This window comes from Colossoma macropomum, unplaced genomic scaffold (genome assembly GCF_904425465.1).
Source record: "Colossoma macropomum unplaced genomic scaffold, Colossoma_macropomum, whole genome shotgun sequence".
Taxonomy (NCBI): domain Eukaryota; kingdom Metazoa; phylum Chordata; class Actinopteri; order Characiformes; family Serrasalmidae; genus Colossoma; species Colossoma macropomum.
In genome coordinates this window covers 33,509,082-33,535,371 of record NW_023494804.1, presented here as the reverse complement: position 1 = coordinate 33,535,371, position 26,290 = coordinate 33,509,082, and the positions used below count along the sequence as shown (strand labels likewise).

The 26,290-nt window shown below is 39.4% G+C and overlaps 1 protein-coding gene across 1 annotated transcript; it reads right to left on the bottom strand.

Moving 5' to 3' along the window:
- Positions 1–15,471: 15,471 nt before the first annotated feature.
- Positions 15,472–25,948, bottom strand: psmg1 (proteasome (prosome, macropain) assembly chaperone 1). Its single transcript, XM_036595777.1, has 7 exons — positions 25,730–25,948; positions 25,219–25,322; positions 22,067–22,224; positions 21,282–21,344; positions 18,864–19,062; positions 17,906–18,036; positions 15,472–15,631 (listed from the first exon to the last, which is right to left on the bottom strand). The coding sequence occupies exons 1-7, from the start codon at positions 25,852–25,854 to the stop codon at positions 15,554–15,556; spliced, it is 858 nt and encodes a 285-aa protein (XP_036451670.1). The 5' UTR covers positions 25,855–25,948; the 3' UTR covers positions 15,472–15,553.
- Positions 25,949–26,290: the final 342 nt, after the last annotated feature.

The following is a 26,290-nucleotide window of genomic DNA, read 5'->3' as shown; positions in this document are numbered from 1 at the left end:
TAGATATGAGATATGCACTATTCATTGCAATGAATATATTGTCATATATTTTCGCTACATTCCAAAATGTGTACTGAATACGGATGGGTTTGGGCTGGTCAGAGTCCTGATTTAAACCTTATAGAGAATATTTTTGTCTCACATTAAACACAAACTAGCTTGGCAGTGTTTTGCAACTGTCTGAAGCCATAGATTCTGAGTGGAACACTATTCACTCTTATTTCTGTAAAAAAAAAACTGTCTGCAAGTTTATCCACAAAACTTCACCATTTAAAGAAATCAAAGGGAAAAACTACCCATACTAAGTTCTTCTTAAACTGCCTGATCCAGCTAGTGTTGCAGTAGCAACAGTGAAAGCAGAGAATCCCAGACGACCCTGTACAGTGCAACTTCCTCCAGCTCATTCTGGTGGATCCTGAGCTGCACTCAGGCCAGCTTTAAGATATAATCCCTCCAGTGGGCCCTACAACCACCTCTCGTCCCAGTTGTCCAGGCCTGGTGAAGCTCCAACGGGAGGCAGCCAGGGGGCAACCTGAACAGATGCCCAAACCACCTCAACTGGCTCCTCTCAATGTGGAGGAGTAGCGGCTCTACTTTGAGCTCCTCACCCTGTCAAGTAGAGTGTAGCCCCCCATCCTGCGAAGAAAGCTCATTTACGCCGCTTGTATCCGTGATCTTATTCTTTTGGTCATCACCTAAAGCTAATGACCATGAGGGTTGAAGGCTGACTGGTAAACAGAGAGCTTTGCCTTATGGCTCAGCTCCCTCTTCACCACTACAGTCCAGTACAATGACCACATTACTGCTGCTGCCTGTAAAAGCTCTTCCCATCACCTGTGAACAAGACCCCGAGATAACCCCCCCCCAACTGGGGCAGGTCTTCTCCCCTTACCTGGACTAGGCATGCCATGCTTTTCCAGCTGAGGACCATGGACTCAGACATATAGGTGCTGATCCGCATACCAACCATTTCACACTCAGCTGCAAAGCGCTCCAGTGCCCGCTGGAGGCATCCAGGAGCCAAAAGGACAACATCGTCTGCAAAAAGCCCAGACGCCAGCGTCCGGCCTCCAAGCACAGTGCCCTCCTGACCTTGGCTACACTTTGACACCCTGTCAATGAATATCATAATATAGTCTTACCAACAAATCATTAAATAAATAGACAAAGTAACTAAGTATGAATATTCCTGATACTGTTCCTTTATCTATTTAATGATTTGTTGTTAAGAACATTAAAAGCTTAATGTTTTGCCATTTTGGGCTCAGACCATTTTTCGCTTGGGAGTCAACATTCAATATAGTCCTATTCTGTATGGAATATCACAGAAAGTTCACCAATCAAACTTTTTAAGAAGTATTTTGCAAGTTTTGCCCTTTAATATGTGCTTTATAGCTGCATATAGGGACAGTCAAACATGATCAGAAAAAGTACAGGAGAAAAGCCCTCTCAAATAACCAACAGTTAGGCTAATGGTGTGTCTGGACCCCTCTGTCATGTGTAGAGGCCCAGACAGGTGAAAGAGGCAGATGAAATATGTTGTTCAGACGTTTCTGCTTGACAAACAGCTGGCAGGAGGTGATTCTGCTGGTAGAAATAGTTCTGGAATAGGCTTTAAACACAACTAAGGTCCACACTTATCAGAAAATATTCTGATATTTATCTGAACTGTTAAGCATAGTGCTGTAAACATAGTCTGTGTGTTACAGTCAAACATGTTTTTGCTCCACCTTTAATTAGACAGGTAATTAGTAACAGGCCATTTTCATTAGACCTATAATTTGTTGTGTGCACATTTTATTTCTCTTCTACTAATCAGGATAATATTTTTGAGTGTGGATTTCTTGCTGCTGTCATTTTCTCTTCTCGTTGTCCTGCACTTGTTCTTTGTGTAGCGGCTTCTTGTATTGGATTAGGCTTTGACATTGCACACCATTATAATCAAATGTAGTTACAACAGTGATTTTGTTTACCATTATAACCATTACAGGTTGTTGATAAAATATAATGATTTATCAGTATATTTTTCTTCACTATTTCTTCTTCATATGCTTTGTTATAGGTGATCTCACTCTCCAACAATTTAAGCCTTCCTGTCCCTTAAGAGCAGAAGCGGAAACTGTTTGAAGTCCTTTCTGCCGATACAAAAAGAGGCTGAACGTCTTGTGTGGTTTCCTTAGCAAGCCCTATCCAGAGCTTTGGGCTTTTTGCCAGAAGCTGCTCTTTTTGTCCCATGGACAGGCCTCTGTGAAGCGAGGCTTCTCTGTGAACAAAGAAGTGGAGGCTTGCGACATGCAGGAGAACACTGTTGTTGCACACAGGCTGGTGTGCGATTATGTCACTCTAAATGGGGAGGTTACCAAGGTTCCCTTGACAAATAAGCTCTAGAAATCTGTGGGCTCAATCAGGCCCAGGTACCATGTCCACCTTGGTCAAGAGAGAAGGAAGCAGGAGTCTGAAGCACAGGGCCAGAACAGGGAAGAACCTCTAAAAAGAAGAGGAAAACCATCCAAGAGGTTTCTGATAGTCTGGCCAGAGACGTAGAGAGGCTTGTGGAAAGCTGAGGGCAAGGCTGGCAGTCAGATGGCCAAGCTAACAACAAAGCTGAATGCCCTGAGGAGGAGCTCAAGAATACTGAGGAGGAGGAGATTGTGGTCAAGGGAGAAGAGCTCAGATTAATGTAGCCTAGTTCTTGTGTACACGCACACTTACACACAATTGTGTACACACAGTTCTGTGTGGTCATGCTCAGTTGAATGTTCATGTTGAATGTGAATAAATGAATTTACTTTGCAAATAATTCTGGGATTTTCCGCGTGTCCTTCAAACTCTTTTGCCAGTACGGACGCGAAATAGGTCTTGAAATGCATTCGTAAAGGTCTTAAAATGGCCTTAAATTTAACTTGTTGAAACCTGCAGAAACCCTGGAGGGAGACTGGCTGTGGGACGAGAGAGGCTGGAGTTCTGGCAGCTTCTACTTGGAACAAGAAGGCCGGACCCCCCTTCAGCTGTGATAGGACTGAAACAGGACTTAGGAACAGGGAGGAAATGGGGTGGTGGGTGGGGATTGCGAAAAGGAAACGGAAGGTAGAGATGGAAATTTACAGGACATTAGACTGGAAGGAAGAGGGTCCGCCCCCTCCCAAACTTCAGCTATTACACAACTCCGTTTAAAACAACAGTGGAATGTAACGCTAGAATGAAATGGTTAGAAAATTGTACATACAAAACATTTATTGAAACATGAGTCCAACTGTATCCTTACAGTATCAACACAAACTACAGAGCAGCTCTGTTAATCAAAGCATTCATGTTTGATGTGAAACTCAAAGTGCCTTATATAAATTTCTGCACTATAGTAACATTAAGCTACTACTATGAACGACAATAACCTAATGTTGTTTGTTGAACAGTAGAAATCATGTGTTAAAATGTCATTCTGTACTACTAGAGCCTACAATAAACTATGTATAATAAACTTTTATAATAATAAACTTTATTTATACAGCAGCTTTCATACATTGGCATGCACCTCAAAGTGCTCGACATAAAATCAGGAGAAGACAGACATCAGAGAAAATAAAAACAACGAGTATTAACGGGAGTAAGAAAATGAAAAATGAAAAAATACTAATAGAAAATGTAAAAAAAAAATGAAATAAATGATTAAATAAATACAATAAAATTAGACTAGAAACCACAATGGGTCAAATAATATAACAGAACTAGTAAAAAGCTAAAGTAAAAAGATACAATTTAAGCTGAACATTGTTACTGAAGACGCTTGTCGTATGTCTTGTGGGAGGAAGTTCAGCATCACATACACTAAATGCCACCTTGTGACTTCTTCTGTCTTTTGCTCTAGCAACAGAGACGAATCCTGTGTTTGCTGAATCTGTGTTTGGTGTATCTAACAAGGAATTGTGCAATCATTCGTCACATAATGACAAAGATCATTACATATTCCACATGTGTAACTCTTGTTTTGTCACCATGTGTACGCGGAACCTTGGAGCTTACACAATTAAAAAAGACGGTTCTTCAAGAGTTCTTTAGTAAAGAAAACGGACACTCAAAGAACCCTTTGCATGTTTAAAGGGTTCTTTGCATCATGAAAGGGTTCTTCAGACTAATGGAGGATGTGCTTTAGATGGTTCTTTATAGCATCAACAGTTTTTCTACTGTTACAATGTCAAGCTTACAACAGACAATAGAAGAACCTTTTTCAAAAAGGTTCTATATAGAAACATATACAAAAGATTCTCCATAAATCTGAAGAACCTTTTCACTTTGCAAAGAAAGGTTTAATCATGCAAGGGGTTCTCTGAGTGTTCATGGTTCTTTTATTTACTAAAGAACCCTTGAAGAACCGTCTTTTTTAAGGGTGTAAAAGGGCTGTGTGGTGTGACAACAACACATTGTAAGAGATCCCAAACTAAACTGCCAGAGATTTACAGAAATTTACAGAAATCAATCACTCACTATCTGACATCATCTCGGTTAAATATATCTGAGTTCCAAGAATTTTGACTACTACGTGTCCTGCCCACTGAACAGTTATCATGCGAAATCAAAGGCTATGTCTTCAGTTTTACCTAAAAAAAGAAAAAAGAAAACACCTTTTTGAAAGCAGACTCATTTATTTTAAAAGGTACAAACTTTATATTCAACTGTCAGTTAGGTGTGTTTTTTATCATAAGCAGATATTAAAAAAAATTGTATTCAAATATGATTTCATAAGGGTGTTCAAGCCTGGATCATCAAGTTATCGGCCCCTGGGCACAAATATTTGGTTGGCCCCTGTCTGGCTACCTTTTTTAAGTGGTCAGTGAATTTTTGATGATATCATAACGGTCAGAAGTTGTCCACAAAGACACAGTGGGTGTTTCCTGCAGAAACTCATTAACCCAAAGCTTTGCGTTTAAAGCTGTTGCAAATTTGATAACCCCAAGATTTAAGTTTTTCAGGTTTTGCTTTAATCTATATTCCTTATGTAGAGATGACTTAATTTGATTGCAGAATACTTTGCCTACACTACCTCACCAGGGCAGACACGTCACTTCCACCCAGAGAAGTGACCTCATCGTTGTTGACACAGGCTGTCACAGCTAAATCGTCCTCAAACAAGACAGAAATGGCAAAGAGCAGTCTAGTGTATGGAAATGCTTTTGGTGGGGATATTACAGCCTTCAACATAAACAGTCAAGGCTAAACTGCAATCTGTTTGAAAATATACATGTTCTCAGACTTTCTAGATGCTGCAACAAATTGGACGTACAGACTACGTTCTCCAGAGACCTATTGGTCTGAGTTAATGTGGGTAAACGCTAGTCAGGAACCTGCAGATAAGCCATACAAAAACCTTCATGAGGGCTACTGGTCTATAATAATTTTCACAAGGCATTAAACATGCTTCATCTGATTTATGTGGCACTGCTTTAAGGACTACAGGCCTACAACAGCTGCTGAGGAGACATGTTGAAGTCATCTGTGAAGATGGCAGCTGAGGCTTTACCTGGCCCCTCTTTATCCACATATGGAACTAATTTCCAAATTTCCTATAGGACTGCGGTCAGAAAAATAATGAATTCTAAGATGATTCTACAGCAACATCATAAAATGTCATCAGATATTTTATGATAGACATTAATGAAAGCAATAAGCCACATGAGGCTGTGCATTACTTTGACATTATCCTGGTTAGGGGTGTTCTTAGGCATGGTGCGAAGCACAGCCTAGAGTGGCTTACTGCTTTTATAAAACAGCAACAATGTACAATATAATAAAATATAACATTTTTAATGAATAATTCATGTTATAATTAGTGAATAACCGCAATAAAAAAAAATGAAATGTAGATTTAGAGCAGGGCTGTCCAAAGTGTGGCCTGTGGACCAAGGTTAGCCCATAAGGATGTTCAGGCCTGGATCATCAAGCTATCGGCCCCTGGGCACAAATATTTGGTTGGCTCCTGTCTGGCTACCTTTTTTAAGAGGTCAGTGAATTTTTGATGATATCATAACTGGTTACATGAGATCTATTCAGCACCATGATGGTAACATACTAACTATAGTGATGGGCATGTCACTCCTATAAGTGCAATTGTTTTTTTCCAACCGAAACAAAACAACAGCAAGATTACTTACACTTTAACAAGAGAACAAGTTGACATTAACCCAACAACCAACGCAATACTTCCCTATAAAGCATGTGTCTGCTTCTGACAAGCAAGAGATTTACTACAATGAAGACGACATAAAGTAAAATCAAGAGTCTGCAGATCACTGCTGACAAGGACTATGCAAATTTTTCTTTAAAATAGGTGGCTGGGCTTTTATGTCTGGTTTTGGAAATGGGCATCATCTACTCTGTCAAAGTTTCCAGTCTAGCTTTTACAATCCACCAGGCACATCTTTGGAATATCTGGAGAGTCAAATTTAAAGTACATCCACAGGAACACCAGTTCACTACTAAAAGCTGAAAGCTTGATGGAGGTAATGGCGGACAGTGTAACAGTTTCTAAGCAGTGACTGGAAGAGAAAATGAAGACATGTAGACCATCAGGATTATGATTGGCTGTAACACGATGACAAATTAGTTCATTTCTTCAGTTGCGCTGCCAGTAAAGTTTCATCCGTGAGTCAAAACAGCTTTTTAGCTTTTTTTCATAATTGCTCGAAGGGGCCCGACCGGAGGACGTCTGATTTAGCCTGCCATAAAGTTACTTGAACCCATCCCCTCACCAAATGAAATACAGATTTTTATAGTATATAACGCCTTCATTTTCTTTTTAATTTAGATTTTTGGAGTGCTTTAGTAACTAAATATATTGTAATGTTATACACTTTTCTAAAACTCAATTTAACACCTGTTTTGTTCATTGTTTTGTCTTCTTGTCCCTCCACAAATATTGCATTTTGGCCTCTTTGAGTGACTTGAACAGTTCTGAATTACTGAAAAGAATAATTAAACACTACAGCTGGAAAAAGTTTAATAATAGAAGAGGCAGTAACATTAGCATTAAATTATTACTCCACCGTTTGGGAGCTTTTGTGGATGCATTACACAAGGTCAATTTTATGAAATTACATTACGTAACATTCCTCTGCAGTTGGATAAGATACACTCCCTATTCATTTGATTCACTTTCTAAGCATGACAAGCCTGACAAACACAATAAAACTGCAGCTCATGAAGCATGTAAACAAAGAAAGAATCCTGTCAATATGGCAGAACAATCCAATAACGGACCACAACGTGACGTCAACTCTCAAGCCCTATACAAAAAGTTTGGGCACTCTTGGTTAAGAATATGCTATTGTTGGCAAGCAGGACAAGAACTTTCAGTTGCCCATCACTGTACACTGAAGTCAATTCATGGACATTTTAATTTGTCATATAAAAATAACACATCAGCATATAGCAGTGTTTAATGCAGACAACTTTACCTTGTAAGCAGCTTTTGTCATCAGATTACCACCACAATGACACTGCTAATTTCTGATAGCATCTCAACGCAATTTCCTGTCTTAGTGTCAAGATAACGGTTCCACACATTTGCTTCCCCACACTTAGTAGTTTAATACTACTTTAGGCTGATCTAACCAAAACAGAGACATTTGAAATGCAAGACATTAAAAAATAAATTCCTCACTTTCCAGTTTGCTTATTCACAATTTTACAGTAAATCATTCAATAAATACTTCAAAGCCAGCACTGAATATTAATGGAGGAGCAGTTTAGCCTGCTATCCTTTGGCATGTTTAGCCGGCTAGTTGTTAAGGATATAAGTGCCCCTCAATTTAAACAAAACAGTGGTCCATATAGGCGGCATAACGGTCCATTCACAGCACGATGGGTTTTTGTGATAATACAGAATTCAGTTGTTGTGAGGTGAACATGAGTGTACACATATCTGAGATCTGAACATGGTGCGACCAACCAAGTTTAATTTTTTATTGAAAAATGTCAACAGTACCAAACATTCTGGAGCTAAATGAACACAACAGGCTATGTTGTATACAAGTTGTCAGCAACGCTGGTCCTGGAGACACAGCCATATTCAAAAGTTTGGGTGCCCCTGGTCAAATAACATTTATCTACAGAGGACACATTTCTGTATTGTGCACTACAACTAGCAGACATTGAGTGCATTTACATGCACTCAGTAATCCGATAACAGCAGAAAATCAGATTTTGTCAGTAATCCGATCAACACATTTACATGCACTTGAGTAATCAGATCATGGGGAAACTCCAGGTCTACATGAGACAGACAGTAATCGGATTTCTGCTTTGCAATGAGCCAATAGACTCACAGAAGCAGATGTGACGTAAACATAATGTAAAACTTCATACTGTGGCTTTTTTTTTAAAACTTCGCCGCCACTTTCTCTGAAAATATGAACATACATCATTTAGAAGATGAAGAATATTCAAATCCGCTCCAACAGTGTTTTGCTGCGTCTCGCGAAACACTGTCTGATCTTGCGCATGTGCAGACTGAGAAATCCGATAAAAATCAAAGTAAGAGTTTACATGCACTCAGAAATCTGATTACTGAGCTCAAATCCAGCTCTCTATATCGGATTTCTTAATCGGATTTCTAGATTGGAGTATGGTGTTTACATGACCATTTGAATAATCTTATCACTGCAGAAATCCGATTATGATCGGATTATTGAGTGCATGTATATATGCATGTGTTCCCTATAGAGGAAACTTATTTTCACTTTCAATTTTCAACTGTCATTTGACTTGAGGTGATCAAACTTTGGCATCTGACTGTACACCTTCCTGTGGCGTCTAGATCCAACCACGATCTGGTTCAGTTAACTAACTTCTTTAGACGTCCTTAACTGGCTGGATCAGATGCATTAACAGGCATATTCAAACTCAACTAAGCTATTACTACTGGTAAAGATGGACTAATCCAAAATTAAGATGCATAAAGAATTGTTTTATCTTGGCATACTGAATCAAATCAAACTGTGGAAGACTTGGATCCTCCCATCCCTACACTCTCAAAAACAAAAACAAAAAAAGGTACCAAACTGTCACTGAGGTGGAACCCTCAAGGGTTCATCTCAGTACCTTTAGTCAGGGAACATAACTGAACCATAACCCACTGAAATCATATTCTCTAAGTAGTATTGACTCCACACCCCGTCTTGTCTCCAGGCTTTTCATGGTATTGTTCTGTTTTAGAACATGAGGCCATGAAAAGGTACAAATCTGTACTTTTCACCTGTGAAAAACTTATTTAAGGCACACAGTTGGACCTTAAAACCACTGTTGTACCTTTGAGGGAACATTTACATTGTGAACATTTACATTGAACGAAAAATAAACCTGCAAACCTTTATTTCTAACAGTGCATTGAACCCATGCAGAGTTTCTAGAACTTACTGTGCTGAGTTGAGCAGAATAGAATGTAACTATGGTTGGTGCTAGTTTCACATGTCAATGTGGCTTCGAAGTGGGTGGCTCCAACGCATTTCTAAGGCCAACCAGAGGACACTGCTTCACAACTCTGAGACCCATTTCAGGTCTTCTAGACTTTACAACCACAAATAACCGAGAGCTAAAACCTGCAGCGGAAAGAGCCGTGTGCCTAGCACTTCCTTTTTCTAGCCAAAACATGAAAAAGGGAGCAAAGAAGTCAACTACACTGCAAACCACAAACTCCTTTTAGAGAACATTTGCGCAATCTCATATGATTTCCTCTCGAACGTTGGGACCAATCGCCTCTGTTGCAACGGCACAGCTCATGTATGTTACAGTCTGTTCTGCGCGGTCAGGATGGCTGTGATCAAGCGCGCTTAATGACGCACATATATCTTGCGATGACTCATTCAGAAACTAAGCCATAAATATAACATATATCATCTCTCGCACTCTGACTGCGAGAAATGAATGAACACACGTAATCAAGCCCATTCACTGCTGTTTAGCTTAATATTTGACGTGGCAGATAAAGATAAAGAGATGGTGATGAGGTTCAGGGATGTATGCAAGAACAGTAAACACAGACGTGACACACCTGCCTTTAAGGTTTACACAGCAACCTAGTCACTAAACTGCTACACATACCATAAACCATTACTCTACATTTATGAGCCAGCTGATCAAACACAGGAGCTGGCATTACATTCAGACTATGAATGTGATAATTAACGATGTAGATGTGTTCCCAGCTCCACTACCCTTGTGGTTCTAAATGTGGCCCTCTGTTATCACTCACTACAGTTATGGGAGGTACTGCTCATCACTCATCTCTGGCATCATTCTGATGCCTTATCTCAATCAAGTTTTACTACGAAGTCATAAACAAAACTGCTGAAGAAAGGCCGTGTTATTCTGAGATGTTCGTGATGCGCGGAAAAGTCCTGAGTTAGCAGAAACAGCACTGAGGCATGAAGCCTTTACCAATTAAGGGCAGAGAAGTGGAGGGAAGGGCCAGGCTCTGGTGTGCGGCTGTGCCGGCCTCGATTGCATCACAGCAGGGACTTCCCCTCGGATACACAGAGCGTAATACATCTCAACACCACTGAGCACAACTCACACTGTTTACTCTAGTTAAACCCGGTTTTCTGGAGCTATATGACTACTGTTTGGACACACCTAGTAATAAGAGGGATTTCCTTTCCCTCCTATTTTCAAAGATAGACTAGAAAACATCATTCTGACTTCAAACAAACAAAGATTAAATAGGCCTAAACTGTGTCAACATCAAAGACTTGTAATAAGTTCAAATCACTTTAGTGGTTACAAAGTGGTTAGTGGTTGACTTTCCTGCACCGGTCAGCGCAGACATGTGAAAACAGTTTGAGCAGCAGCAGATAAACAGTGAACCCGTCAGTTGCACGGAACTATTTCACGGTTTCGGTTTCTACAAGGGACTTCAGACGTGTGATTTATAATCACTGTTTACGCTAAGTATCAAAAGGAGGTACAAAACCCAAGAACTTCTCCATTACAGGTCTGATACCACTTGAAAACATGACATCCTGCTCGATATGCGGAACACAACAAAACAACAGAAGCAGAAAGGAAAGTGAGCACACTGACGCCATCTGTTGCTACAGTTCTTAAAATTATGAAAAAATACACAAACGACAGAGCCAAAGTGCAAAGGATGACCAAAAAAAACTGAATTTACTGCCATGGACAGCAAATCGTTCTCTGTTGTTGAGGATATTAGATTTCAGAATAATTCATACTGTGATAATTTTAGTAAGCTCATTTTATGTAACTTGTTTTTATGTATTGTTCGCTTTTTTGGCTTTGGCTTTCAGACGAGCATGTCTTGAATTCCAGTTTCGGGCAAGATGTTGGTGCATCACTATTTAATTTGACAATTTTCCAGATTTTAGAATAACAGTGAAGACATCAAAGCTATAGAATAACATTTGGAATTACGCAGAGATCAAAAGTCCATCCTATTTTAGATCCTTTTAAAAATTAGCTCCCCTTTGCCTCGATGCAGCTCTACACAACTTTGATTACTCAAGTGGCTTCATGAGGTGCTACCTAGGATGCTTTTCCAACAGGACTAAGGAAGGTACCGGAACACAAAAATATTCTTAAACTGTGTAAAATTCCTCCCTATTGTGGAAATGTTGCAGAGACACTTTGTAGTGATATGTCTTTCAGTTGCTCCATAGTTATTCTCCAGTCAGTTCACTATATAGCAAACGCTGTGTAGTGAACAGTGAAAGAGAGTTAATGACCAGCAACAGCAAAGCGGGGTTTCTTTCTGATGCTTGAAGTTCCAGAAAAGATCCACGTTTTCTTATTATTTTTTGCTATACGAATTGCTATTTCTTTTTATTTTGATCTCATGGCTCTCATGGTATGATGCTAGTTATTTTATGAAGGCTACGTCTTAAAATTAATGACTGTTACAGCAATTGACGGACTAGACATCAAACAATACAGGGTGATTCAAAAAGATTCATCCGCTTTCTGCTCAGGGGTCTCCATCTCCTCGCAGCCTGAAGGGAGCCATCTTTTGGTGACAGTCGGAAACTTTATGACCCCCTCTTTCAATTGGTATGTGATTGGTTCCTAGGCACCTCAAGGTTGTAAAAATATGGCACTTAAATAATAAACAATATGAAAATATGAATCTTTTTGAATCAGCCTGTATAATTATGACCATCATTGTGGCCAACTGTTGCACAATTACATTGTTATACATAAAAAAGAAGCACTGAACTACAAAGAACCACCTAAGCAGTGAACAACTGTAAGTTGTTCTATATATAGCCAAGGTTGGGAATGCAAGCATTTGGAATAAGTATTTACAATACAGAAGTTAAATATTTTAATTCAGGCCACGTTAATTTTGAAAAGGCAGTACATTTAGAGTACGGTTGCTTTTTTAAAAAAAGGAAGTTTTAAGAGAACTCTTTCAGAATATCCACCAATAAATAAAAAAACACTATCAATGACTGCTGATTAACTATTTTAAACTCAGTGCAAAAACTCAATAAATTACTTGCTTGCGAAGTTCCTGCAAAAAACATGACTAGACGGAAGAAAAACAAGCTCAGCGCATTGATTTATCTCTGTGTTACTGAGCTCTTAAGGAATGATCAAATAAAACAGGCTCCTCATTAGCGGACGTTTTTCTACAATATAAAAAGCTCAGCACCAGTGCTGTACAGGACTCGTGTGTGTGTTTCGTGGCACTCAACTTTACATAGCTACTCACTTTATGGTCAAATGTGTGCATATATATCTTTATATAAATTACATGAATAAAACTGCCAACCAGTAACAGTCCTAAATTTATACAAAATATGAATATGTTACTTTTTTTGTATTGTAATGGAATATGTTGCAGTATACACTTAGGGCAGCATATAACCATCGCCTTCACTAAAGAACCCCTGAGTTTTTCAAACAGTCTTCCATAAGCATGACTACAAGTACTATTTGTTTATTGCTGTGGTGGCTCTGGATTCTGCTGTAAGATTTGGAATGAGTTCATTATTTTCAGCATTTCGCAACATAACGCAATATGCTGTGATTTTAAGGTTCTCACAGAATTTGGAATTTTCCTCTGCATTTCATGAACAGTATTGCACATCAACAACGGTGGCCGGGCAACAATTGCGGTGAGCCGAAATTCACCATGTTCCTCTTTCGGTCATGTACTGGCTAGAACTGCTCAGCACTGCGTCCTCCCTGCTGAACAGAGACTGTGGGAGTAACGCAATCACAGATATACACACACACACACACACACACACACACACACACACACACACACAGAGAACAGTGTGAACACACACTGTTCCCGACAAACATCTTTGTGAAAAATCGCACTGAATTTTCACCATGATTTCATTCATCTAGAGCAGCTGAGGCCTGTACTTGTGGACTCTTTAGTTTTGGGGTAGGGTGAGTGTATGTAAGCACGTATATTTTTTTTATATATATATATATATATATATATATATATATATATATATATATATATATATATATATATGAGAGAGAGAGAGAGAGAGATCATTCTCAACACTGCACTAACACTGATGTGTGTTAGTGTGTGTTGTGCTGGTCTGAGTGGATGTCCACCAACCAAAAATATCCAGCCAACAGCGTCCTGTGGGCAGCATCCTGTGACCACTAATGAAGGACTAGAGGATGACCAATGCAAACTGTGCAGCAGCAGATGACTATCTAATAGAGTGGACAGTGAGTGGACACAGTGTTTAAAAACTCCAGCAGCACTGCTGTGTCTGATCCACTCGTACCTGCACAACACACACCAACACACCACCACCATGTCAGTGTTACTGCAGTGCTGAGAATGATCCACCACCCAAATAGTATCTGCTCTGTGAGGGTGCATGGGGGTCCTGATCACTGAACAACAGGGTAAAAGGGGGCTAACAAAGTATGCAGAGAAACAGATGGACTACAGTCTGTAATTGTAGAACTACAAAGTGCACCTATATAGTAAGTGGAGCTGATAAAATGTACACACACACACACACACATACACATACACATACACATATATATATATATATTTTTTTTGGACAGTGACGATATATACACGATATATGCACACACCACACCCCAAAACTGAGAGAACCCAAAGTTTTTGTCCTGGGGGCTGAAGTGCAACGTTCATGGTATAATATAAAGTACTATAAAAATATAAAGAAGGTAGCTTGTTTTTTTTAAAAAATGTATTTTATAACACATTTAACTCAAAGCTATTATCATACTACAATGCGGTTTTAAAAGGGATATAAAAATGTAAAGTTCAAATCAAACTGCTATCTGGATTCAGCTTATTTAAGTTCAACTGATTCAGTGAACTCAGTGATGCTTCTCTCACTGAAATGGCTGGACTCTGATCTCTGTCTTCAGACCACCATGCATTTAGCATTCGTACTGTTTCAATGATTTTACAATGTATTATTCATTACAGTTTATTAGGTCACTACGTCAGTTTAGAAACCACAACGTTCCATATTTCACAGTTCCCAGTTTAGTAGTACATGACTTAAAATTGGGCAATGCTCACATACGAAACAAAGTGCTGACAAATGTTTTTATTTTAGTGCTTTGGAGTTTGATGCGCCTCTTAAGATGAACTATACCTCACCCTTGGCCAAGCATACAGACTAACGCACACTGAGCGTTACACAGTATGTAGCCCATAGAGTAAATCCACAATAATGCAGAAGCACAGTTTTGACCATACTGTTTAGATTTTTTCCATATGGGCTCCATCATGCACTCCTCTTAAAGGGGTCTTGGCTTCAATGAACAGTATATAGAGATTCTTTAAATTAGAAAAAATATTTTTTTAAATCACATGCTTACTAGTGATGTGTTGCTTGTGAATAAACTGGCCCTTTGAGTTTACCCTTTTACATAGGGAGCTGACTCACATGCCAGATCAGCCAGGCAGGGGACATAAAGAGGGAAGCCAGTGGAGGCAAGGGTGGTGACATGTTCCACAAATGGGGGGCCTCAGACCAAACAAGTTTGAGAACCACTGCTTAAGGGAATCTATGGCACCGCTCCAAAGAATCCTTCTGACACTTTCATTTTTAAGAGTGTAGAACAGATCTTAATGTACTGCAACCTTTGTGATTTCACAACTGACATTTGAAAAGCTTTATAAAAGCTTTATTACGACCTTACCTATGATCAAATTAATTTTCATCGCACTGTTTGGACAGAGCACAGCCTCATTCATCCAATACAGAACAGTCCAACTTTACCCTGGTTTTCATAGGCTTTAAGCTAGTTCTACAGAAATTCTGAGGGACTACAGAGTGATGTCATCTGCTTCCAGAAAACCAGCCCCTGAGAACTACATGGGTAATTTCGTTTAACTGAAACAACATGGAAGCAGAAACCAAGTCTTGACAATTAGTGCCACCTGCTGTCCCGAAAAATAACTGACCACATCTTGAAAAAAAGCACAGATTCAAATTACTGTCACTGTGTGTTTAATAGCCATAAAAATATATATTACAATACAAAAGGTAGATTCAGATTTGCTAAGATGCTACCTTTACGTGTACAGGTTGCTTTGGGCATCGTGAATTCTGGTTAATTTCTGCAGCGTTTCCACACTCAGGCAGGTCTCCAGCTAGAGCAGAGGAGAGAAAATCATGACCGTTCTGAGAACAAGCATATTAAGTGATGTGTCATTTATGAATGTGTCTGTTTCTAAACTTCTCTTTTAGATGAACGTTGAGACTCTAGAAGCAAGTGTTTTTGGTAAATGTAGACAAGACAAATAGTTAGATCCTATGACTTTGACAGTAGGCTAAATGCTGTTATCACATACAATGTAACACTGATTGAAATTCATCCACTGAAATTTCGGACTTTTTGGTATAACCAGTCCTGCAGTTTTTCTATATTTTTTTTAAATGGTTTTTAGAACTAACAAAACATAAAACATTTTGTTAATAAATAAGGTACTATGTTTACATGTTGCCTTATAGTGGAACGTGACCAATGGCAACATTCAGCCATGGAAACACTGCTATGGCAACAGAGTTTTAAAATAATAACAATAACAGCAATAATAATAATCACCACCACCAACCCTTTTCTATCTTGACCATTACATGAGATCACAATTCTCTGCATTTAAAGATATTTGAGCACTTTCCATTTAGGAAGGCTGTAGCGTTTATCTGGACATCACTCTCTGTAATAGCTAAAAATTGGCAGCAAACAATGCTCTTCTCCCCCTCAGTTCAGCTACACACTATACGTCCAAAAGTATGTTGACACAAGATCATATCTATACAAGGCTGCTGCACATCCCATTCCAAAACTATGGGCATTATTACATTGGGCACTGGGAGTTGGCCCCTCTCTGTGGCTATAAAAGCCTCCACTCTTCTGGGAAGGCTTTCCACAAGATTTTGAAGCGTCTGCGGGAATTTGTGCCCATTCAGTCAAAGAGCACTTGTGAGGTCAGGCACTTATGTTGGACGAGAGGGTCTGGTTCACAATCGATGTTCCAACTCATCCCAAAGGTGTTCAGTAGGGTTGAGGTCAGGGCTCTGCACAGGCCACTAAAGGTGGCCTCCACACCAAACTCGTCAAACCATGTATTCATGCACCTTGCTAGATTCATCCATCAGACTACCAGTTAGTGAAGCGTTATTCATCACTCCACAGAACATGTTTCCACTGCTTCAGGGTCCAGTGGCGGTGTGTTTTACACCAGAGGTTCTCAACCTTTTCCACCTTAAGGCCCACCTGCGTTTGACTACAAAGCATAGCAGCCCACAGAAAAACTAAATTCAGCTTTAAGTACAATTTTCTTTTTCTTTTCTTACGTGCTGACACCGAAAACCTGAGAATCAGGGACTGAAAAAGATCAGATCATAATTTTCAGTGTTTAATTCACCTATTACTCTGCGACATTTTTACTTGTACATCTCTATTAATATTTATATTGATTACAACTTAAAAACGTTCAATTCCTTAATTTTTAATTATTATGTTAGTCTTTATTCCACTTATGTTTTTGGTTACAAAGTGGCATTACTGGCCCAGCATGAACTACTGCCTCCCCCCCGAGTACAGACTTGCGGACCACTAGACGGTCCTTCACGGCCCACAGGTTGAGAAACGCTGCTTTACACCACTCCAGCTGACTGTGCATTGCGCATAATCATCCTAGAATTGTGTGCAGCTGCTTGGCCATGGAATGTGATGTCATGAAGTTCCTGATACACAGTTCTTTAGCTAATGTTGCTTCCAGAGGCAGTTTGGAACTTTTTTATGTGCTACACAGTTCAGCACTCAGTGGCCCTGCTCTTTACGTTTGTGTGGCCTACTGCTTTGTGGCTGAGCTGTTGTTGCTCCTACACACTTCACAATAATAGCACATACTGGTGACCAGGGCAGAAATCCCATGACAGTGCCACGTTTAAAGTCACTGAGCTCTTCGGTATGACCCATTCTACTGCCAGTGTTTGTCTATGGAGACTGTATGCCTATGTGCTAAACTTTATACACCTGTTACCAATAGGAAACACTTGAATAATATGGAAGGGTGTCCACATACTTTTGGCCATATAGTGTGCCTCTCCAAAAGGTTCCCCGGACTGCTGCCAGTGGCAACGGCAGATATTTAACATGCTACTCCACTGAAAACAATGGAATATCTGGTTCTCCGTCAATCGTCTACTAACATAACGTAAAAGCAGCAGAACTGTGTGTGGAGTGGGACGGCATTACTATTGAACGAAGAGCCATTTGGGAACTGAGAGAGCCGACTCTTACTGGTGAGCTGAGCCAAAGAAAGGGGCTGCAATTCACATCAGTAATACTGAATATAAACATGTGGAGAACACATAAAAAAGCATGCATAGGAAGTAAACAAGTAAACCCTCACCTTCACCGATGTGCCGAGACATGACAGGATTGGTTTATAGGTTTCCATGGTAACCGAGTCTGGGTGGATCACATCAGTGAAGCACTGGAAGAGCACAGCTGGGATGCGCTGAACCTGACAGTGGCTGAGCACTGGGGGCCACCAGAACAAACACAGGAGCTTTAGTCATTCTCTGAGCTTTGCAGTGGAGTGAATTGTGAAACCCTACGCTTGTCTTTAGTCTAACTCCAATCCAGGAAAACACAAGCCAAAGAAACCCTTTGGACTTTAAACACACTTATAATAATAACCAATTGGTAGTTGCTCAATTCCGTCAGTTATCATTTATACCGATTTTCTTTTAATTCACAAATTTGTGAGTAAAAGTTACTCATTTTACGGTCAAAATTTATATATTTGTGCTTTCAGACATGGGACTAATTTTCCAGTGGTAAGACTGTGTGGTAATATGTTACCAGCACAGTGGTATGAGTTGAGTTTTAAGAAACTCCTGCCTGAGCATGGAAGCGTACCAGACAATCTTATGGAAATCAAACGTAACTGGAATTGTACTTGACTCTGTTGCTCTGTTGTGTAAAAATTGGATGAAACTTCATAAGATCAGCTTTGTTAATGCATTTTCTCATGTCTGTCTCATCCTAAGACCTGTATTGTTCATAGTGTAGTGAATGTAGTTTCAAATTTGTGTTATATATTCACTTATTTCAAACATTAAACTAAGGAATACTCCAGCAAGTGACCAGTGTCTTGATTACAAGTGGCTTTAAAGTCAATCTTTTTTTGTTCTTTTAGGAAATCCATAAGAATTACTGTCCACTGTCCGCTGAACAATACTCTGAGCAGACAGACTGCTGGAGTTTCTTTCACTTTATGGTGAAAAGTGGGCACAGGCTAAAGGAGAAGTAAAAGTACAGTGAGTATGAGCCACTAGGTGAATGGCTGTTGAAGTGTGTTGTACCTGCGGCAGGTAGGCCAGTGATAATGTTGGGCTGCTCCAGCAGAGGGCAGGGCAGGGTGCTTGTGTAAGTGATGGTTTTCAGTGCACGCAGGAACGGAGCATCACCTCCACTCAGGTAGTCTGGAACTTTATACTCGGCCAGAGGGGCATCAGACAGCACTGTCACACTCAGACTTCTCCTCTGCATGCTGCCCAATACCTGCAGGACAGAGACCAGTGCTGGGTGGTGAAGGATTGCATACACTACGATGAAATGAAGACACAACTGCTCCACATGGAGAATTACACTGCTGCATACTGCAAATGTGGTATATTTTATGATACATTAAGAACACAATGGCGAATCCTTGACAGAACATAGATGAAGACTGGTCTGCATAGTTATAAATTTGTTAGACCACATAGACGGCTTGACTCATCCAAACATGCAAAAAACCATCTTTGATTGGTCAGACACAACAGTCACAACACAATTAAACATTCAGTTTTTGCTAAGAGGCTTTTTTGCATACTGCACCCTTCTGTGATATCAGTATCTGACGAATAATATCACTATAACAATTAAAAAACAAAACAGCCTACAGTGCCTCAGAAGTATGTGTCCCATTCTAATTCTTCTATTTTGCTTTATTTGTAATTTCATTGTTTCAAACATAATTTTATATCAAGCTTAAAATTTTAAACTACAGCAGTTTTATACGTTTACTCCCTGCCACATTATACTAGATGCTGCAAAATATGCTAGATTCGTGGACTTCAGTTATGCTGCGTGCCAGATTAAAAGATTTTCGGGTGATAGATTTATGCTGCAAGAACATGAAAACACTTGTTTATGTGGAAAAGTAGGGCCAAAAAAAGACCAACAGGTGTCAACAAGCACACTATGCCATGATCAAAAGAAATTCCACAAGGGTAAAAGCCATTATCTCTAAATGTTGAAAAAGTGGCCAATCTTTCCAGGAGTGGCCTGCCTACCCGAGTTCCTTTAAGACCACAATGACAACTCACAAATGAACCCAGAGGAACATCTAAGGAACTGCTGCAGGGGTCCCATAACATCTGGCATAAAGTTAGCACAGTATTCTACAATAAGAACATCACACCAACAGTCAAACACTGTGGTGGTAATGTGATGGTGTGCGGATGCTTTCGTGCTTTAAGGCCTGGTCAAAATGCCATTAATAATGGAACCATGAATTCTGCTCTCTACTATAAAATCCAGCAGAAGAATGTCTGGTTATTGGTCTGTAATCTGAAGCTCAAGCACAGTTGAGTTATGCAGCAAGACAGCAATCCAAAGCATAAGAGAAAGTCCACTACTGAATGGCTCAGAACAAAATTAAGGTTTTGGAGTGGCATAGTCAAAGTACTGATTTGAACCTCACTGAGACGCTGTGGCGAAACCTTAAACAGGCAGTTTTGTGGTTCAACGATTGCAATTCTTCAAAGAAGAATGGGTCTAAATTGTCCAAATCAATAGGAAAAACTGATCTTTAGTTATAGGAAGTGTTTAGTTACAGTTGTTGCTGCTAAAGTTGGCACTATGAGTCATTAAGTTTAGAGGTCCTTTCGTTTTTTTTTAAATATAGGTGACACACGTGTTGTAAAACTTTTTTTCCTTCAATAAACGAAATGATTATTGAAAAACTGAGTTCTGTGTTTCTTTATTTTGTCATTGTCTTATAGAACAGTTTGTACGAAAACCAGAAATCAGGAAACACTTTTTCACAGCACTGTAACTGAAGCATTGGTCATGTGTGATACTTGCATGTCAAACCTATAACTGCATGTACAAAACTCCTAAAGAATTTAAGAATGCCACTTTTGAGAATAAATACTATAAGATATATAATATAAGAATATACTTAAAACATCAAAACAACTTCATAAAAAAGAACCATCAACAAATGCAGCCCAGAGAACAGTCATAAGTATACTCAAAGAGGTCTCTGTACTTCTTGGTGCCACTTCCACATCAGCAAGGAAACAAATAAACAGGAAATTACACAGCTGCTCCTCTATGGAGTGACAACTGTGACCAAAGCAAACATGGTATATATGGTACAAACTACACTGTAAAATCAAATCATCATGTCTACTGTCTTCTCTTTTGAACAAAACACACCTTTTTGCTTCTAATCATCTGTTTTGTTTGAAATATACAGTCATCTTAAGTGGAGGCAGAACATATCTGCATGTCTCCACCTTGTGGCCAATATGAAATTTCTCTAACTTCAGCAGTACTAAGAATTATCCTTGCAAACATGCACACAGATTAAATCATTAAACTGAGAAAAAGAACTGAAAGACCATTATAAAAACTTACTTCTGACTAATCATTAAACAAATGTCTCTAAAGAAAAAAAAACAGGAAAAAGAATGAATCCTCTATTCATTCTAAAACTCTCCCTAGCTTACCTTTTCAGCCCACTGGAACAGCTGATCTTCAGCAATGTAACATGTACACTGGCAAATAAGAACCTGTAACAAACAGCAAATAGTACTTAGTTAGCTTATTTTTTGAGGAGACCCTTGAATGGCTACGTTCACGTTACAAGCCTCATTGCTCAAATCCGATCTCTCTGACATGATGGTTCACACTCGTTTAAGTAAGTGATTCAAATCTGTCATTAATGTGAACGAACCGGCGTCCTGAAATGACCCACATGCGCACATCCTACTCAGTAACGTCACGTGAATGAATCACGTGTGTCATCAGCAAACAAACTAACGAGCAGAACGAGCTTCGCTGTGAAGATAATTAACTCTGATCAGCTCTCAGCTTCATTATTAGAGCGAGACGAAGGAGAAAAAGATGACGTGTTGCTTTTCCACTGTTTACAAGCGTTAACTTCTGTTCGGTGCTGCTGCCATGGTAACGCTGAATGATGACACGCACACGCAGTGGAAAAGAAGCACATGAATTCCGACCTGAGCGTCACATTAAGGTTGCATGGCCACGAATCAGATACGTATCTGATCTAGGACCACATATGTAAGCGGCTCAGGTCGGATTTGAAAAGATCAGATTTGTGTGTCCACACAGCTCTGAAAACATCAGATCACATTAAGGCAAAAAAGTCAGATTTGTTCCACTTCAACCTGGTAATGTGAACATAGCCAAAGGGTGAGATGTTTTATACAGGCAAAGACATTGGTGCAAATGTGAGGTGGACATAGACATTGTATGTCAGTGTACTCACTGATGGACAGCTGTTCTGCCGGTAGATGACACAGCCCGGCTCTCCAGGCTGAGGAGCTGTGTCTGGTCGGTTGGATCCGCGGCTCCTTTCGTTCCACAGAGACACCCATCCCACCTGTGTCCAATTTTCAGACCTCAGTACATACGCAGAGATGAAACCTTACTCCAGAGAGACAAAGATAAGACAGATGCTGTATTAATTTACAGAAAAGCAACATTCAGATGGACTGTGGAACACAAGACCTTCTCTGACAGTATGTGATTGGCTGATCTCTAACTGAGGATGCAACAACGAGTTGACAAAGTCGACTACATTGATTCTAAAAAATTGCTGATGTGTATTTTTTATGTCACTGGTTTACTTAAAAAAGCTGCATGGAGCTTTTGCCAGAACAAAATCGTGTATCTCCATTTTTGTCATTTCTCGGTTTATGACATAATTTGAACATGCTTTTTGGATTTTACATTGTCTGTAAATTTTATGATGAATGAACCAAAGGAAATGCCCCAAAATGACTTGGAAAAAAGTCTGGCTCCATTGACTTACATTAAAGTAAAGTATGTTTTTTCCTTCTCCTGTAAAGTTACCATTTTGGAGATACAAGGTTTCGTTCCGACAACAGCGATATCATTTAATTAATGCCAACACATTGCTGTACATTCTATACACACAGTCAGAAGCAATATGGCCTCTGTCATTTCAATGTGTTGTAAGCAGAAATCGTTTGTGGTAGAAACAGCAATTTGAATGATGGCTTCAGTCAAGGGAGACGAACTCGAGAAAGCAAGACTCAAAAGTAGATATGCAAAGCAAGATGACAATGGCAAATAAAGTGAAAGTACCCAAGTTCCTACACATTTTTGCTTCCACTGATCGTAAGTGACTAAAGCTACATTTACACAGGGGGGAAAAGTGGCCCAAATCCAATTTTTTTCCTCATATGTGACACAGATGTGTCACCCAGCTTGTCTGTCAATGAAGCTTCAGATGAAGCTGAACCCTCCGAGAGCGACTGGCGTTCGTTGGCAGTCTTGATCGTTTACCTCTGGATGAGCCACATGAAGCATTGTTCTTTTAAGCATGCAGGTCAGTTTAGGAGCTCATCTGTTCAGACTTATGTTGCATATAGGTCACATTTAAAAGATAATGTGAACAGCCAAACAAAAAAAAAAAATCAGATTTGGTGAGAAAATCCGATTTGGGCCACTTTTACCTGCTGTGTGAATGTAGCCTAACAAGCCTATATGGCTAAAGTCCGCACTAAAGGGACCACTGAGCTATATAGTGAAAACAGATAATCTCAGAACACCAAGACGGTGTTAAATCTGTTTTAGAATGTTGTCAGTAATTTTTACCTTAAATATATAAAACACACAGTTCTAAATGACAACAGTGCCACTCGTTCCTAAACTTGGTAATGTTTAATGCAGAAACCTTTAGCCAATAATACATCAGACGTCACAGAGGCAGAAATGCCCAACTCACAAACACAATGATGGAAATGAAACAGATGAATGTTTAAGTACAGTATGTGCTAGAACTGAGTAAACAAGAAATGTGACAAGTAAAATAAAAATAGCCAGGAAATGATAAATGAAGATGCTCTAGAGCTGTGACCCATTTATTTTATTAAAGAAATAGACATCAGTAAATAAGGTAAAAAGGTTTTCTTTTTTCATTCCAGAAATTTTTGTATTCAGTCATACATACAATTTTAACTGAGAAATACATCTTGCAGTAATGTAAACAAAAGCATTTAAACATTTTAGATATTTTGGATGCTTTCTTGTGCCGTTATTTAAAGGTATTTTTCATTAAAAGTGGAACATGACTGCTAAGCCATTTGCATATAAAGTTTGGTCTAAACAAGGCATACATACCCTAAAAGACATTTTTAATGAGGAGGGTTTGAAGTAATTTCAAGATCTCAGAAAAGAGTGTATCTTGCCTGGTTTTTCCTTTTTTTTTATATATCTAAGACAGAGATCTGCCCTAACAGCTTATGGTGTCCCCTGGTCCAACCAAATCATTTCACACTCTCTACAGAAATGGACAGATTCTACTACTATATCGTTAGGCATGGTATCTGTGGTGTACAAGTCACTCCTTAAACAATCAAATTCTAATCCTTCAGTGTCTTTGTTTTAGGAGAAAGAACTTAATGTTAAACTTAACTGGGTTTCGGTGTGAAAGAACTGCTTTATTACTTCAAAAAAACCCAGCACACCACACAATTCATTTCAAGTTCAGACTAAAAGCATGTGTCACACCTAATCTGCTGTATAAATTTAAAGTTAGACAAGATCCTTACTGTCATTTGAGTAACTCAGCAATAGTCGGTATATATATGCATATGTTTTGGACATGTCCTACCGTAGACGTCTTTTGGTCATATATTCAAGATACTCTTTCTAATATTTTGGGAAAATCTGTATATAAAGATCCCCGGACCTTCCTCGTACTTGATGACTCTGCAGAATTGTTTTCTACTCATCAAAAAAAGGATTTTGTTGGCCAGCCAAAAAGAAAATACTGAAAATATGGTTTGAACCCTCCGTTCCTATGCATCTTCTTTGGCTTACTTATTTTCGGGACATCGCTCTTTTGGAATGTACAATAGCCAAGATAAATAAGGCCAAAAGAAGAACAACTGTGACCTGGACAAATACTGAGAATGAATTTTTAAAAGCAATGAGAGCATAGCAACCTTTGCTAACTGATATGAGGGTGGAAACCTCAGTATACTGAACTTATTAATTTTTCTGTTTAGGTATTCATTTGTTTATATGTCTTTTGCGTTGGTGTGTATGTCTTTTCCTCTTGTGTGGGTGTGCCACTGACCATCACCGCTGTCGTTGCTACCTTGATGATTGTTGACTCTGTACCATGTCTGTTGTGGGAAGCCCTATGGGCATGTCCTGGGCTTTTTGAACACAGTTCTTGTGTTCTTTGCGTTTGCTTGTTAATAAAATATTGATCACAAAAAAGTGGAACATGATTGCCAGATTATTTGATTTATTTTTTTTAAGAAAGACTGACCGATAATAAAAGTAATCGTTAGCTGTAGCCCTAGTTTTAAACACAGACATGGTTTACAGTTACAGCTGTATCAAAGGCTAATAAGTGGAGTAACAGGGTGAACAGGGAATTACCTGCAGCATTGGGTCCCACTGCTATGATCAGGTTTGAACACTGGAGCTGTTCAGAGCTCCCTACAGACTCTGAAACCTCTGGACACCACCTAACACGAACCTCCCTGTGAGACACAAGCGAGAAGGTTATTTTCTTCACCTCTTCAGAAAGTGGCTGATTTGTTTGTTTGTCAAGAAAAAGGTCATCTGGATGCTGGAAATGGAAGATACAGATGAAGTGAAACTGAAAGCAAGCAACTACCCAGCTAACCTAGCTAAGCTAAGTAACGTTAGCGAAGCACAAGCTTGCACAGTCATTCATAGCTGTTGGCTAAGTAAACTCTCTTTAACGTTAAAGCTTAACAGGTTTAACGATTTACTTAACAAGCATGTAGCCAAATAGCTAGACATCTTTATATAAATGAAAGTTATATAGCCACAATTTGCCTGAACAATCTATAAACTAGCTAGTTAGCTAGGTTAGCTAAACTGCTGGTTGGCTATATTAGCAACACCCGAGCCGCCCAGTTACCTTTTCTCTTCTATTTCACGACGGATTTGTGCATCTTCCTCGTTTTCGTCCTCTAAGTCGTCGTATTCATCCTCTTCCACCGCTCTCGAGTAAACTGATAAAACCTCACCAAAAAATGTTGCCATGGCTACAGTCAGCGGAGCCGCGCGGAGCCGAAAGCGTGCGGCAACTGCGGGCTTCACAGGACAACATGCACGCTGCCGGTTACGTCTCAAATGCCCCCTGCTCCCTATGTAGTGCACTACAAGTGCCGAGGACTTGTAGAGAGGAGAATTTACCACTCTGCGATGTCTTCTGGGCTTCTCAAACGCTAGAGGGCGCACCCGAGCGAGTCCAAAATGAATGGGTTGATATGGAGCATTTCAGAATCAGAATCAGAACCAAGCTTTATTGGCCAGGTGTGCTTACACATACAAGGAATTTGGTTTCGGTTACAGGAGCTCACAGTGCACAGTATCAGACAGACATTAACATGTAGTGAATAAAATAAATATAAAATAAAATTCAATGAAATAAAATACAATACAAAAAAAGATTTGAGCAAAATCATAGTTTATAAAC

Excerpts from the sequence above, each read along its gene's own strand:
- psmg1 (XM_036595777.1), bottom strand. The coding sequence starts at position 25,854 with ATGGCAACATTTTTTGGTGAGGTTTTATCAGTTTACTCGAGAGCGGTG. Across the intron at positions 22,225-25,218 it reads AGTGGGACCCAATGCTGCAG|GTTTCATCTCTGCGTATGTA; the intron begins GTAATTCCCTGT and ends CTCTGGAGTAAG. Across the intron at positions 19,063-21,281 it reads TGTTCCAGTGGGCTGAAAAG|GTATTGGGCAGCATGCAGAG; the intron begins GTAAGCTAGGGA and ends TCTGTCCTGCAG.